Source organism: Gymnoscopelus microlampas, assembly GCF_963454915.1.
Source record: "Gymnoscopelus microlampas genome assembly, chromosome: 10".
Taxonomy (NCBI): Eukaryota; Metazoa; Chordata; class Actinopteri; order Myctophiformes; family Myctophidae; genus Gymnoscopelus; species Gymnoscopelus microlampas.
In genome coordinates, this window is record NC_139947.1 from 3,707,667 (window position 1) to 3,724,464 (window position 16,798).

Sequence of the window (16,798 nt, forward strand, 5' to 3'; positions counted from 1 at the left end):
CCAGTCGCTAGTTTAAAGTCTCCTTTCAATCATCAGGATATTTGTTTTGCTAAATTATGGTCCCATTTATTTTAAAATTGACGATAAAGTAGGCTATTCTCTAGGAGGGGCGGGATGATTTGATTGACAAGCTACACAACCAATAGCATTCATTCCCCGCCCCCGCTCTTGATTGACAAGCTACCCAACCAATAATGGTCTGGTCTCATTCTGCAGGATATGACGCGATATTGAAAGATGGCGGACCTACAGTCTTGGAACAATCGGCTTCATTTTCGATCTGTAGAAAGCAGGGGAGTCTATGTTTCAAATACACCATCTTTCTTTATCCGGTTCCGAAATGCAGCCGGAAATTAATGCTATTGGCTGCAACCGCGGCTCGGTAGAACCAGTAGAAAGCCTAGAAACATGTCCTACTTTATCATAAATCTTTAAATTAATGGTACCATAATTTTCGCAGCGCGGCGCGTTTTGAGCTTGTAGATCTGCTATTTTTTGCTAATGTTTTTTTTTCAGATTTTGTTTTGTTCTATTTTTTTATTGGAATTTCAAATGCATTTAGTTATACTTTATGAATTTAAATACAAATACATTGGACATAAAACATAGAATAGAATTTTAATACTAGTCATTAAGCTACTATAGACTGAAGTAATTCAAGTGGGTCATGTTTGCATGTTTGGAACTGTAACAGCTGAAATCAATAATACATCAGTAATCCAGATAATCCAGGCCGTATTAAGTGAAGGTGGGGGCCGCATGTGGCCCCCGGGCCGCCAGTTGCCCATGTATGACGTAGGGAGAGAGGTAATTTTTAGTTATGATTGTATTTATTTTATTATTCTCTCTTTAAAAGGACACTTCCTTTGTGTGATGTTGTGTTCCAGGGTTGTAATGTGATGGAGGACCAGGACCTGAGGGAGATCGGGATCACAGATCCGGGTCATCGTAGGAAGATCCTGCATGCAGCGCGTTCCCTCCCCAAGGTGAGGAAACCTCCATGTCTTTTTTTGTTGTTGTTTTTAACCCATTGAGACCTGAAGCCGATCCTACAAATGTCTTCTAAATCCCAACAGTTTTCTTAAAAAACGTATGTTTCTATATCAGTGGTTCTCAAACTTTTTCATGTCAAGGACCCTAAAAATGACATGTATTTGGCCGCTGACCCCCATCTCAAAATATTTTGTTCCAGGGACCCCCCAGAGATTTCATTTAAAAATGTTTTTATGCTTTAAAAGAATGTATACATTAAAAGATTTGCACACATGTTCATGTTTTTCCAAAAATAGCAGATCTACAAGCTTGTAGCGCGGCACTCGGTGCCGCGCTACAAGCTTGTATATCTGCTATTTTTCAATAGCCAAAGTGTAAAATAATGCTTTTTAGCGTAAATCTAAAAATGACACCGATGCGTTCCAGGTCTTAATGGGTTAAAAGTTTTTTGGGGGGGGCTTTTATGCCTTTTTTGAAAGGACAGTAGAGATGGGGAGTGACATGCGGCAAAGTCCGTCGGGCTCGGGACTCGAACCCGTGACACGCTGTCAGGCTACATTGAGCCTAGGTACCCAGTCCGCTACGCCAGCCGTCCGGGCCAGGAACCTTGTCTACTCTGATAGCACCCATATGTCTACTCCTATAGCATCCATACAGTAATGTCTACTCTTGTCCTATTATGTTCACACTGGCAGCCCAAATTCAAGTCATGTCCTATCCAGATTGGAATCACATTGGTTTTATCAAGTCTGAACAGCATAAAAACAGCTTTTGGTGAATCACATTTGAACCACATTCCTAGGCACCGAGTGCCGCGCCATGAGCTTGTAGATCTGCTATATATATATTTTTTAAAGCAAACATTTTTAACTAAAATCTTTGCTTCTGGGGGGGTCTCTGGAACAACATATTTTGAGATCGGGGTCCGCAGCCAAATACATATCATTTTGGGGGTCCTTGACATGGTCCAAGGTTCGAGAAACGGTGTTTTACAGTAACACTGTCCGTCCCGTCCCGTCCCCCGTGCAGGTGAAAGGTGTGGGCTGCGACGGCAGCGGCTCCCTGTCCTCCTGGTTGGACACGCTGGGTCTGCAGGAGTATCTGCACAACTTCCTGTCCAGCGGCTACCGCTCTCTGGACTGTGTGAAGAACCTGTGGGAGCTGGAGATCGTCAACGTGAGTCACCGGCAACTTTTATTAACCCATTAAGACCTGAGGCGATTCTTAAAAAAAATCTAAATCCTAACAGTTTTTTGAAAAAAAAAGAATAAAAAATGTTCAAGATTTTTCAGAAATAGCAGATCTACAAGCTCATAGCGCGGCACTCGGTGCCGCGCTATGAGCTTGTAGATCTGCTATTTTTGAATAGCCAAAGAAATCTAAAGTGACACAGATGCGTTCCAGGTCGTAATGGGTTATTGGATGGAATTCTGTGTGAGCTCTCAATATTTTAGTTACAGTACAGTCAAGAGTTAGAACAGGGCAGAGAGAACAGAGAGGAAAAGAACACGGAATACAGAACAAGGTCAAATAACAGGAAGGCACAGTCAAATCAAATATACAAAGTCAAGTATACATAAACCCAAGCGCGATACTTCCGCCCGCCATTGGTCCACACCGGCGGACGGAAGTATCGCGAGACAAGATTTCAAACGTGATTTTAGGAAAAAAAAAAAGATTTGTAAACAGTAATGGCGGCGCCCATGTAGCTATGGCACCGTACCGACATCAGATGAACCACACACGACGGATATGTCCAAGAAAAAACAATTTTCGAGCGACAGAAATAACCGGTGATTAGCAAAACTACCGTTCTGAGCTGCGGGGGTAGGGGGGTGGGGGAGGTCCCGAAATGGATAACATTTCTTGTTATGAACTGGGGGTCCCGGACCACTCTTATGACGAGTTAACGTCCTCAAATAAAGGAAAACGCCTAAGGCGAAATTCTCCTTTAAGTAAGAGCAGGTATAAGATTGTCTTAACATCTGAGGTGGAACCGCATGCAATCTCAAAACTACATTTTCCATCCTTGTGTCTTTTTGAGTGAGGAGACATGTAGGCAGATATTTGAGTGTTGGGCCAGGGTGTTTGTTTATCTCTCTCTCTCTCCCTCTCTCTCTCTCTCCCCCTCTCTCCCTCTCTCTCTCTCTCCACTCCACCAGGTCTTAAAGATCACCCTGCTGGGACACAGGAAACGCATCATCGCCTCGTTAGCGGAGCGCTCGTACGAGGAGCCTCCCGTCAAGCCTCCACGTCTGTCTCAGATCAGGGTGAGGAACCTTAACCACTTATAACCATCATCCAATAATTAAACAAAGCTCTGTGCGTGCGTCTGTGCCCAAAATCTCTTCTGCCCGGTTCTCCTCAGTGGCTTGGAGCAATTGAATCTGAATTTGCGCACAGCCATTGACCATTACCATGTGCACGGAACAGCAAAGCCCGTTTTTCACTTTCCCCAAATGTCAGCTGTTTATTAGCGTTTTTATCTCAAATAATGTCGCCATAGTTACCCCCCCAGCTATGGGATGAATGATCAAACTGCGCATGCGTCTGGGTGCTCATATCCCCCGACGGGTATGGTCTAGTAACCATAGCCATAACCCAGATGAGGGTGAGGAACCTTCACACTTCAAACACAGCTGGTTTCCATTCATCCAGGTTCTGAAGCGAGTTACAGTGTGGGTGCAACAGTTGATAGATGTAATCAAACTAATGGATGAACTCTTGGACCCACATTGCAAGACAGACAGAAATTCACTAAAGAATGATTCATGGGATAAACATCACTAGGGCTGCAACTGTCGTTTATCTTCTTAGCGATTGTTCTATCATTTGCTTTTCTGATTACTCGAGAAGCATCTTTTCTTTTTTATATATCAACAAATAGACGTGAAACAATTCTAAGATGTATTTGTTTCCCTGGAACAAAAGGGGGAAATAATAACACCAAAAACGAAATACACAAATATCGGTATCAACATCGGCTATCTATATAGAGTTTTCAGGTGTGGTTTCACAAATGTCAACGAGGTCATCGCGACCTCGTTGCGATGACCTCGAAAATAGCATGTTTAACTCAAAAATACATGGTAAAACACAGGAAAAATTAGATTCGTTTAATTTTTAACATTGAAGTGAATGGAGCAGCAACTTTTTGGACAGATATATCCTAGTTCCTTTGAGAAAAACAAAGAGGCGTCAAAAGACGCCATTGGCACACAATGAGTTAAACATCGGTATCGGTCAAGAATGTACATATCGGTGCATCCTTAATCTTTGTATAATCGCGTGGCAAGGCATCGCAAGATACTGTAGCCAGAAATTCACTCAAGCATGACTCATGTGATAAACATGATGATTGTGTAATAATGAACCTGCTCTCCTCCAGTGTCAGGACCTGCCCGGCTCTCAGAGCTCCTCCCCTCTCAGTCAGATGGACTCCTACACGGGACGCTCCATGGACCCTCTGCTGCCCCCTATCGAGCCCACCAGGAAGAACACTGACTACGACATCGCCCAAAGAGTCCGCAGCGACCGACACAGATCTCACGTACGTCCCGTTAATTATGATCACATTCAGGCCCGGATTGGCCGTCGGGAGGACCGGGACTATTCCCGGTGGCCTGCCCTCTAGTGGCCTGCCTGAAAAAAAAAAATATCAGGTCAGGCCAGCCATCCACAGCCAGCGCGGCGCTTAAGTGATGCAGCAAAAGAAAATCTCTCCTAAGCTCAGGCCAGGCCAACCACAGTCAATTTCAATTCAATGCAGTCAGTGTTGCTTGCAGCTCAGTGCAGCTGCGGGCCTCCCACCTACCTTTAACCCCCAAAAAGGCCCCCCTTTTGTAAGGCCCCCCAAAAATAAGGCCCCCCAAAAAAGGCCCCCCCAAAAAAAATCGGCGCGCGCAGGGTGGCCTGGGTGGGCGTGTATCTCCCGGCCAGATTTGGAGTCCCACTCCGGCCCTGATCACATTGATCCTGTGTTTGTGTCATTAATGATGCTCTATATCACCTGACAGAGGCCGTACATTTTCCAATAGGGCTGGGCTTGTTTTTTTGTTTTTTTAATTAAGCCATTAACTCAATTCCTGCCAATCACGCATAAATGCGATCTATTAAATAGCGCACTTGGCCGCCAAGATCGCATAAATGCGTGCTATTGAAAAATTGAAAAAATTGAAAAAAAATTGAATTTTTTTTTTTTTTCAATTTGACCCAAAGACCAAGGAGATATGATTTTTCGAAGATTTAGACTCCCATCCACTTCCTTGTTAACTCAAAACTTAAAAATTCTACATTTCGGCTCCTGAGTACTTTTTTAATTTCAATGAAAAAACTCTGGCAGACAACAGCAAAAAATGTGAAATAACTCTGGCAGGTGAAGTGTTAAGACCGGGAACGCATCTGTCATTTTAGATTTATTTGGCTATTCCAAAAATTACAAGCTCATAGCTTGTAAATCTGCTATTTTTGAATAGCCAAATACATCTAAAATGACAGATGCGTTCCCAGATTTGATGGTGTAAAAAGGAAACGAAAATACAGACTCGTGTGCAAGAACCTGTTAGTGTGCCTGATGTTATGTCAAATGTTGTGACCCGGCACCTGTTAGTGTGTCTGATGTTATGTCAAATGTTGTGACCCGGCACCTGTTAGTGTGCCTGATGTTATGTCAAATGTTGTGACCCGGCACCTGTTAGTGTGCCTGATGTTATGTCAAATGTTGTGACCCAGCACCGTTTAGTGTGTCTGATGTTATGTCAAATGTTGTGACCCAGCACCGTTTAGTGTGTCTGATGTTATGTCAAATGTTGTGACCCAGCACCGTTTAGTGTGTCTGATGTTATGTCAAATGTTGTGACCCAGCACCTGTTAGTGTGCCTGATGTTATGTCAAATGTTGTGACCCATCACCGTTTAGAGTGTCTGATGTTATGTCAAATGTTGTGACCCAGCACCGTTTAGTGTGTCAGATGTTATGTCAAATGTTGTGACCCAGCACCTGTTAGTGTGTCTGATGTTATGTCAAATGTTGTGACCCCCCCAACAGGAACGCTATGAGGAGAGGTATCGGGAACCCCGCCTGACACTACGGCCTCCGAGCCTGGCAGCACCGTGCGCTCCGGTTCAGAACTGGCACCATCAACCCGAGAAACTCATCTTTGAATCCTGCGGTTATGAAGCCAATGTAATTATCATTTCATTTATCTGATTATACTAAATTGTACGATGATTAGCGAAAAAATCAGATCTACAAGCTCACAATGTGACGCGCTGTGAGCTTGTAGATCGGCTATTTTCAAAACATCTTGTATGGGGGGGGTCTCTAGCACAACATGTTTTCAGATGGAGGTCCGCAACCAAATACGTATTAATTTGGGGGTCCCTGACATGAAAAAGGTTGGGGACCACTGGCCTAAAAATGCATATCAAACCCCGGGGGTCCTTGAAATGAAAAGGTTTTGAGAGTCACTGCATTAAACTACACAGCTTAACTTCCTTGACTCCAAAGATTTATGAGCTAAGAGCCGTCAGTGGCCCCCAAAACTTTGAACACTAATTTACCCCCTGAGATGCACACCGCCCCGCCAGCACCACGGGGGGGACGAACAGAAAATAATTGCATTTATGTTTTTAATAGTCTTAAATTTAGCATTAATTTGCATACATTGCTACCGAGGCCCTCAGCTGATGCAAGGTTACACCGTGTGTGTGTGTGTGTGTGTGTGTGTGTGTGTGCCAAAATAATTGCCGTTAAATTAAACCAGTCCACAGCGTGAGCCATTGTGGTCTGCCTTCCAGAACACAGCAGTATGAAATTGTTGCTTTCGGGCAGAAACCTCCATATTTTTCACTTTTAGTGTTTTACTTTTTTCATAAATTGATGCCCCGCTTGATCATGCTTCAGCGTCACTCAAAAGTAGCAGATCTACAAGGACGACATGAGCTCATCTGTGCTGCACTTGCTGCCTCTGTGTGCTACAGCAGCGGTTCTCAACCAGTGGTCCGGGGACCACCAGTGGTCCTTTAGGGGGTTTCAGGTGGTCCCCAGCTAAATGATGAAGAATTGGTAACCAAATAGAGCCTTATAGATCTTTAACTCTTGAGAATGTAAAATGAAACCAAATGGACCCGTAAGGGTCCATTTGGTTTCATTTTACACTCTCAAGAGTTACATTATTGTTAAACATAATCATTACTTAATTTACAAGAAGTCAACACAATTAGAGAATGTAGAAGAAATATCCTAAGTGTCTAAATGTCTCTGTCTCCTACAGTATGTCTAAATGTCTCTGTCTCCTACAGTATGTCTAAATGTCTCTGTCTCCTACAGTATGTCTAAATGTCTCTGTCTCCCCTGTCGCTTACAGTATCTGGGTTCCATGCTGATCAAAGACCTCCGAGGTACCGAGTCCACCCAGGATGCCTGTTCCAAGATGAGGGTAAGGTCACACTTCTGGTCCGACTCTTTAGCCTTCTTAACCATTATCTTATCGATCACTTTTTTTGGATTCATCGAATGATTGAGAAGCGCGTTTGCAACGCATTTCTACACGTTGTGACACATTGTCACCCGTAAAACAATCTGTCTAAAAACAACATGCTATAGCAGAGGTTTTCAACAAGGGGTCCGAGACCCCTTGGGGTTTCTCGGAGTTACTACAGGGGGTCCGCCAAATTTTTACATTAACCACTTCAACCAAGCATCCCTATTCTGAGGAGAACTTTAGCCAGAAATAGCAGATCTACAAGCTCACGGTAGATTTTAGGCAAATGGGGTTTGGTGTAGAGGGAAATAAGAGCAGACCAAGCACAGAGTGAAAGGTCAAATCTACTAAGAAGTGACGGTTTAAGTGGTTAAATGTCTGAAAATACACATGAATCCAACATACACTGATAATAGTGCTGTCGAACAAGTCTATGGAGCTGCCTATGAAATCTATGAAAAATAATATATTTTACGGTTTGGTTTGTTGTAAACACCAAAGATGTAGTTATGATACTGCTTATAATTATAATCATGGATTTGATATGAAAATAACATTAAGTATGCAGTATCATAACTACGTCTTTGGTGTTTACAACAAACCAAACCGTTTGAAAATCGGATGAAAATTGAGCACGCTTTGGTTATTTCAATAATACATGCACCATAGACATAATGTTATGAATGCCTGTTGCAAGATGGCCGCCATGTGGCAACGCCGTTCTCCATTGGCCAGTAGCGCGGGTGAGTCATCTAGTGTTTATATATATCTATGGGGTCCACAGCCTCCATTTGGTTACAGCTGACTTTTAGGATGAAGAAGAAAAAAAAATTACGCTTCATGGAGTTCATTTTTTGTACCGAATTAACCAAAATAAAGTAACAAAAAAAAACCCAAAAATGAACAAAACCACCCGGAAAAAAATGGAAATTGATTTTTTTTTCATGGACCGCGATGTGTGTCCCCCCATGTCACTTTCCATTCCAGTGCCCCTGATGGGGGTCCCTGCTTCATCTCTCTCTCAGCCAAGGGGTCCTTGGCCTGAAAAACGTTGAAGACCCCTGTGCTGCAGTATCTAAATAAAGTTCTCAACATTTGTGGTGGAGAGTAGAAAAAAAAAACAGATCTAAAGTGAACCTGAACCAACATGTGACATGTTGTCTTTAGACACAGATGTCTCTGTTGTCCTCTGTCCTCCTCCAGAGATCCACGGAGCAGATGAGGAAGGTTCCCACCATCGTGCTGTCCATCACCTACAAGGGCGTGAAGTTCATCGATGCTGCCAACAAGGTCAGTCCAGTGACCAGTGGTGATAAGCTGCTATGTTCACTATAGTCAGATGGACTTCCCAGGGAGCGTTCTGTCTCAAGTCCACCTGGTCCAAAGAACATTGTACTGTATATATTGTATGCTCTATGCACAGCAGCCATATTGGAAAGAAATTGGGCCTCTGCCTTACTTCCTTCAAAGGTGATGCCAATGAAGGCTCTGTTCCATTCTGGTCAGGGTGTTGATATTGTGCATGTTGGCTCACTGGAAACACTCTGCTAAACCAGTGGGTCTCAAAGTGTGGTCCAGGGACCCTCGTGGTTCCTTGAGGGGGTTCCAAATGGCCCGTTATATGGGTGTGTAACTCTGAGAGTGTACAAATGGAACCAAATGGACCCTTTTACACTCTGAGAGTTATGAGAAAATAGTGATGTCTATCGTTGCGTTTTCCGCTAATTTGGTGTGTACGAAACATTTGGATTAGATTTTGGTGAAAGAAATGCAAGTTCCAACTCAATATACCACATGAAGTGTCATGAAACATTTATTTCCAATGTGGTCCTGAAAATGAATAAAATAATGTGACAATAAAAAAATGCTAACAATAACAAGCAAAACATCAAATTAAAGTGCGTCACTAGCCTGCAGCTTTATCCATAAAAATATTCCGAAATGCCTGTGTTTATGAAAGAACTCTCACCGTAACCTTTGTACTCTAGGCATGTCACACAGTATATCGTTTGGTTCGCCTTCGCCGTGAATGGCTTGTCGTTTCTGTGGCGGTGCGTTTGGTGTGCATAATTCTCTGGATTACCCAAATTCTTGAAGATCAAATGTATCTATAACTCGGTATGGAACACTAAATTTGAGCAAAGAGAGAGAGGGAGATCAAAGGAAAAGATTTAAAGCCATTTAGGGACGTTTTTGGGGAGAGAAAGAATGTACATTTATTGAACAGAGATGGGAGTGATGGGACATGTCATGTGGACTCAGTGTCTCAGTCTTCTTGTACACATTGTGGAGTTCAAACAACTCAAACGCCTCTCTGCTCTCACATCTCCTATTTTCCCCCGACTTCAGTCTCTTGTCTTTCACACGCCATTATTTTTCATTGCAGTCTCTCTAGTTTTATGTGGGTGAGCTTTATATCCTGTTTAGTGTGCTGATGATGATGCCATCAAATAAACCAATAAAACACCTCAGGGAGAGAGAGAGCGTTCCTTCCGTCTTTGAAAAAGTCCCGTCAACATCGTTATTCACAGCTTATATATCGTTGGAAACTTCATTATGTCCATAACTGTTACTTTGCAGGATTCCAATTCATAATCACCAAAAGTAGCAGATCTACAAGCTCGAAACACGTCGCACCGCGTTTTGAGCTTGTAGATCTGCTACTTTTTGTGTCTGGCACCGCTCCGTTGTGAATCCATTTCCTGCTCCCGTAGTCTGGGGTGACCAATCAGGGTCCAGTATTCAAATATGGGAGACTGTAATTGGTAGTTGGTTGTAGGTCTAACCAATTGCATCCGGAGCCATTCTTTTGATCCCGTTCCCTTGGGGGAAAAAAACTTCCTCATAGAAGCACAAGACTCTTATCCACGCAGTGATATAGTCTGGCCACACACACACACACACACACACACACACACACACACACACACACACACACACACACACACACACACACACACACACACACAGAATGACACATCATTTACAATGTGGGCATTTTTTAAAATTGATTAACCGATTAAGTGGCGATTTTTAGGACAAAAAAGGTTCTCGTCCGAAACAAAAAATGAGTGCAGAAACATAATTCCCTTTATGTATATAACATTAACTCATTCGGTGCCATTGACGTGTAACACGTCCAAACCGTGTTTTCAGTCCGAAAAACAGCTGTATCTTGAGTTGACTTTTTTTGCCCTGCATTTCACGAGACATGCTATTCTCAAGGTAAGGGGCTGTCGCGGTTGGAATGTTTTTTTTTCTCTGGGCGACGCACACTGATACCGTGTGTGTTTACAAACGGTCGGACAAGCGATCATAATGGATATAAACTAGATGTCAGGGCTTTGCCGCTTTGCGGCCCTTATCGAACTCGATAACACGCCGCGTATCGAGTTTGTGGATATACTACTTTCGGCCGTTAGTGTGTGTGTGTGTGTGTGTGTGTGTGTGTGTGTGTGTGTGTGTGTGTGTGTGTGTTTGTGTGTGTGTGTGTGATAAAAAAAACATCCATGAATTCAAGTCTCCATGGGGTGACTAATCCATAGAAAAAAAAGTAGTTTTGGGGCTGAACTATCTCTTTAATGTACGGGGGAAAAAAACAGTTAGAATACGGTGATATGAAGTTTCTGCCCGACAGCCAACGATATTGGTTTGCGCATTAGTCAGTCGCTACCAACGTTCCTTGTCAAAGTCCATCCATGATTCCATTCCTCTGTTTTACAGAACATCATAGCGGAGCACGAGATCCGGAACATCTCGTGCGCGGCCCAGGACCCGGAGGACCTGTGCACGTTTGCGTACATCACCAAGGACCTGCAGACCAGCCACCACTACTGTCACGTGTTCAGCACCGTAGATGTGGTAAGAACCACAGATGTACCCGTGCCATCGTTTTCCTTCCCCGATAACCGATTACGATACCCATAACTTGCGTATCGGTCGATACAGAGTGTCTAACAAAAATTATAATAATAAGCAAATAAAAAGCATTAACAATAGTTTAAGTGCAGCTACAAGTTATTAAAATAATAACGCAAAAAGTACACACCAGGGGCGATTTTTTCATGCGAATGTTTTTTTTTTAAACCTTATAAAGTCAATGCAAGCTTCCAAGGAGCGAAAAAGCTAAATTTTGCGTATATTCGCATAATCGCCGGTGTGTAATGACCTTAAGAGTTTAAAACAGTCATGCAACATCGACTGAAGCATTCAAAAAATGAATATTATATATTAATGTAATAAATAAATAATAATAATAAATATAGCTGCAAGCAGCGATAATACGGGGCCAGTGAGAGAGAGACAGACAGACATGGAAACTGGAGAGAGAGAGAGTAATGGAAACTGAGAGAGAGAGAGAGAGAGAGAGAGAGAGAGAGAGAGAGAGAGAGAGAGAGAGAGAGAGAGAGAGAGAGAGAGAGAGAGAGAGAGAGAGAGAGAGAGAGAGAGAGAGAGAGAGAGAGAGAGAGAGAGAGAGAGAGAGAGAGAGAGAGAGAGAGAGAGAGAGAGAGAGAGAGAGAGAGAAACTGGAGAGAGAGGGAGGGAAAGAGAGAGAGAGGGAGGGAGAGAGAGAGAGAGAGAGAGAGGGAGGGAGAGAGAGAGAGAGACATGGAAACGGAATGGATTGATTGGACATCTCAACCTATTGCCATTGACAGGAATCGAATTCTCAACCTTCGGACTAATAAGCTTCAACATTACCTATAGTGCTATAGCTTTGTCCAGGCTGATGTTGTCTGTTGAAGATCATAAACTCTTGCCTTCTGTCATGAACCAAGCCAACACTAAGATCACTCGTTCACAAACCATTTACCAATAGAGAAATTGTATGTCTCCTCGCAACCGAAAACAGTGAAAGCAGCTGATCTACAAGCTCAGAAACACGTTGCTATCTGAAAAGTTTTGAGATTGTAGATCGGCTATTTTCAGAATGAAGTATGTCATACATTGAAAAAGCGTACTCTCAAATAAGCATTTCAGGTTATCTTTACCATTTGCACATGTATTCATTGATACAGTCATGGGTGGGCGATCTAAAGGTCAGAGGTCAAAAGTCAGACCACGAAAGTTGTCGGGCATGAAGAGACGCATGTGTGTATCAAAGTTTCATGGTTGTAGGTCAAACAGGGCATGAGTTGTACCTGTTCAAAGTTGGCACTTTCAATTGAGTGCTATAGCGCCACCCTTTGACGAATGAGTGTGAGAATTATTTCTTGATAGTTTTTCATGTGCATCTACCATATGGCCGAGTTTCGTAAAAAGCGTATGCACGGTTAAGCCAGAATTGCCAAAAACAAGTATTTTTCAAACTGCTCAAAATTGCGGACAATCTAAGGGCGGAGCTTACTGGTCAAAGCGATACATGTGTTCCTCATGAGTCAAGGCACAAGTGTAAGCAAGTTTCACGACTTTCGGCCAAACGAGGCATGAGTTATGCCTGTTTAAAGTTTGCATTTTCAAAGAATTGCTATAGCGCCCCCCTTTGGCCAATTGGAGTAAATTGGTTTCAGTGATATTTGGAATGACCCTGTACATTTCTGCAAAGTTTCAAAGAAATGTGAGTCTGCATGTATGTTTTAGGTGCAGATGAATAATTTTCATAAAACTGTAATAGTTAAAATCTATCTCCTCCTGGGATTTTTGAGCAATCTGCACGAAACGTTTAACACTTCAACTTTGGACCTCTGCCTACAAAAATTTCCAACGGATTTTCCATAAGTGAAAAAATGCAGAAGTTAGGAGCCAATGACTGTTTTTCATATAATTCAAAATGGTGGGAGATCTAAAGGTCAGAGGTCAAAAGTCAGAGGGTGAAAGTTGTTCAGCATGAGCAGACGCATATGTGTATCCAAGTTTCATGGCTGTAGGTCAAACAGGGCATGAGTTGTACCTGTTCAAAGTTGCCATTTTCAATTGAGTGCTATAGCGCCACCTTTGGACAAAAGATTGTGAGAATTATTTCTTGATAGTTTTTCATGACCATCTACCATATGGCCGAGTTTCGTGAAAAGCGACTGCACGGTTCAGCCAGAACTGTGAAAAGTGGCAGAAGAAGAAGAAGAAGAAGAAGAAGTGACAGAATACTGCCAATAACAAAACAGGTCCAGAGCTGAGCTCTGGCCCCGTAATAATAATAAATTAGGTCCGGGCACCTAATGCGTGTCGCGGGTTCGAATCCCGATCCGGACGGCCTTTGCTGCGTTGCGCCGTCTCTCTCTCTCTCTCCCCATTTCCATGTCAGTCTACTGTATGCTATCAAATAAAGGCAGAAAGTCTACTGTTTGCTATCAAATAAAGGCAGAAAGTTTGCTGTATGCTATCAAATAAAGACAGAAAAAAATAAAGGAGGAAAAAAAGGGAACAGCGGCCAGTGTCAGGATGGGTCGACAATGTCTGAATACACAAATCTGATCTAATCACTTAATACGATCGTGTTTGAGAAATCAATGGATATTATATTTGCCTGCAGTCCACACGGACGCTCATAATCACTGCTATCTGTACAGCCTCTTATCTCTGGGATGTTTCATGCTTCACTGGGGACTTGCTTGGCCTCTCTAACTCAAAGTGCCTCTCTGTGGTTTAAGATAAAATCCCCCAAATACCTTTCACCATCCGGCCCTGCGTTCTGATCATTAGCCTGCTAATCTTCCACATAACATTACAGCCAGCCAGCCAGCCAGGGTCAGCCCAGGACACCGGGCTAACAAAAAGGCTCGAGTTCCACTCGGCGACAGGCAGCCATGCAGAGGTTAATGGAGGCTAACGGGCCCCCGAGATGGAGTCGGTTATTTGAAACGGTATTGATCAGCCTGTCGTCGACGTCCTCCCCAGACGCAGCGGTGTCAACATTCCTCAGCGCGCCTCTCTCTCTGTGTATGCGGAGACACGCATCCCAGAGCCTCCTCCAAACAGAGGACAGAGTTATGATGTCTTTACCTAAACAGAGGATGGGGTTATGAGACCCGTTAAGACCGGGAACGCGTACCGTGTCATTTTAGATTTTAGCTTTAACTTTGGCTATTCAAAAAATTGCAGATCTACAAGTGACAGAGAGCCACGCTATGAGCTTGTACTGTAGAATCTGCTATTTTTTTTTAATCATGAAACTTTGTGCAAATCTTTGAATGTATATTTTAAGACAACATTTGTAACTCAAATCTTTGCTTCTGGGGGGGTCCCTGGAACAACATATTTTGAGATGTGGGGTCCACGACACATAACAGTTTTTTTGGAACAAAACTTATGTTGCTGTGATATCAGTGGTCCTCAAACCTTTTTCATGTCAAGGACCCCCAAAATCATATGTATTTGGCCACGGACCCCCATCTCAAAATATGTTGTGCCAGGGACCCCCAGAAGCAAAGTTTTTAGTTTAAAAAGTTTGCTTTAAAAATATATATTATATTCAAAGATTTGCACAAATGTTCAAACATGTTCAATCATATAGCGCGGCACTCGGTTCCACGCTGTGAGCTTGTATATCTGCTATTTTTGAATAGCCAAAGTATAAAATAATGGTTAAAGTGGTTACACAGATGTGTTCCCGGTCTAAATGGTTTAACAAATGAGTGCAAAATGCACAGGTCCCTTCAACTGCAGGGTTTTATTCATAGCTCAGGTCTACTGGGATTGTTCACCTTTACCTGTTCTGTTCTGTTCTGTCTGCGGTGGTGGGAAAAAGTACTCAAATCTTTTACTTACAAGTAAAAATACCAATACTGCAACATAGAAATACTCTGTTCAATTCATTGATTCGTGTAGGCGAGGCAGTTTTACTTGTAAAGCACATTTCAACAACGAGGCAATTCAATGTGCTTCGTACGCGGAACATCAAGCAAAGGAAATACAATTATACAAACTAATAGATACAGTTACAGTGCAGAGGAGACAATCGAGTAAATTATTAAAGACGGGGTACCGTGATTTTCAGTGATCCCCCCCCCCAAACATAATCATCGGGTATTATGGTTATACTAGGAGGAAGACTTTTTTTCAAAAAAGTGTACAGAAATGGTTAAAATTATGTTTTTATCTGGACACGCCTTCAGTTCATTAAGTATACCTGGTTCTCACCTTAGCACCTCCTCCACCACCTTAGCACCACCCAGCTGGACCACCCACCTGTCCTAGTCCCTCCTCCTCCTCATGCCCACATTATGATAATGAGGGGGAGGGTATATTTCTACTATGTCACTAAAGGGCTGTTTTTCTATTGGTACGTTTGACCCTCAAGTTTTCAGCCTTCAGGAAGAAACTCAGAATAGTCAGAGAAGACATAAAACACCATAAAAACACCACCAGGGGGGCTTAATGAAGTTCTATCAACCTCATAGACACATGAAAACCAGAAAAAGTGCAAAACCATGGCACCACCTCTTTAATGATCGATGAATCAATAGTTGATTAATTGTTAACGTCCGTACTGGCTACCACTCAATACCCCCCCTGGATACTGACACTACAGCCAGTAAAGGCTTTTTAAAAGTGGAGTGCAGCCAAAGAACACTTTGCACTGATGTCTTTTCTTGTCACACTGCTGACTGGCTTAGGGTTGTTTTCTTTTGGTGGAGGTGAAATGCAATTCTACTTCAGTGGAGATGGGAATTGTAGCGTGGGTGGGTGATGGCTGACTGAAGCACTCACACGTGGCCTGAGTGAGTCAAATGAACTGGACTCAGAGATAGATGTGAAAACACACCTATTTGTACATCGAGGCCAATCGATGAACACAGTCCCCAATGGAGACAAGACCGCAAGGACGTTTTTTGGTGTTATCCTTTTAGACCGAGTGGTTGACTGTACTCGTGCTGTTTTGCATTTTTGTCCAATACAATATTCAATCAAGCAATCAATCCCCACACACTCGGCAGAGACGGCATGTTTGATGTGCTCTGTTTTGACTCTTTGTTTACAGTACATGTAGCCATGGCATGGTGGAGCCATGGATACATGCAAGACCATTGTTCATTGTTCCGAAGTACTGTTGGTCCGACGGCACGGATTATAACTAACCTTAACCCTAACCTTAACACTTAGCCGGCCAGAGTTATTTCAGATTTTTTGCAGTTGTCTGCCAGAGATTTTTCATTGAAAAGTACTCAGGAGCCGAGATACAGAATTTTTAAGTTTTAAGTTAACAAGGAAGTGGATAGGAGTCTAGATCTTCGAAAAATCATATCTCCTTGGTCTTTGGGTCAAATTAAAAAAAAAGAAATGTTTTTCTAAAAACGCATATATGCGTTATTGGCAGGCAAGTGATGGATTCTGACCCTCAAGGTTTCAGCCTCCAGGAAGAAACTCCAAATAGTCAGAGAAGAC

The 16,798-nt window shown here is 42.8% G+C and overlaps 1 protein-coding gene across 11 annotated transcripts in view; it reads left to right on the top strand.

The window, feature by feature from the left end:
* The window catches only part of LOC311054406 (ankyrin repeat and SAM domain-containing protein 1A), a 191,247-nt gene that overhangs the window by 162,177 nt on the left and 12,272 nt on the right, over window positions 1-16,798 (top strand). For 7 of the 11 annotated variants that reach the window (XM_084070356.1, XM_084070354.1, XM_084070355.1 and 4 more), the window contains 8 exons: window positions 888-986; window positions 2,023-2,169; window positions 3,156-3,263; window positions 4,382-4,543; window positions 6,040-6,177; window positions 7,361-7,432; window positions 8,645-8,767; window positions 11,201-11,338. In XM_084070356.1, the coding sequence (XP_083926482.1) occupies window positions 888-986; window positions 2,023-2,169; window positions 3,156-3,263; window positions 4,382-4,543; window positions 6,040-6,177; window positions 7,361-7,432; window positions 8,645-8,767; window positions 11,201-11,338 (987 nt within the window). The remainder of the gene's footprint in view (window positions 1-887; window positions 987-2,022; window positions 2,170-3,155; window positions 3,264-4,381; window positions 4,544-6,039; window positions 6,178-7,360; window positions 7,433-8,644; window positions 8,768-11,200; window positions 11,339-16,798) is intronic. The other 4 variants (XM_084070357.1, XM_084070358.1, XM_084070351.1 and 1 more) reach the window with 1 other exon arrangement.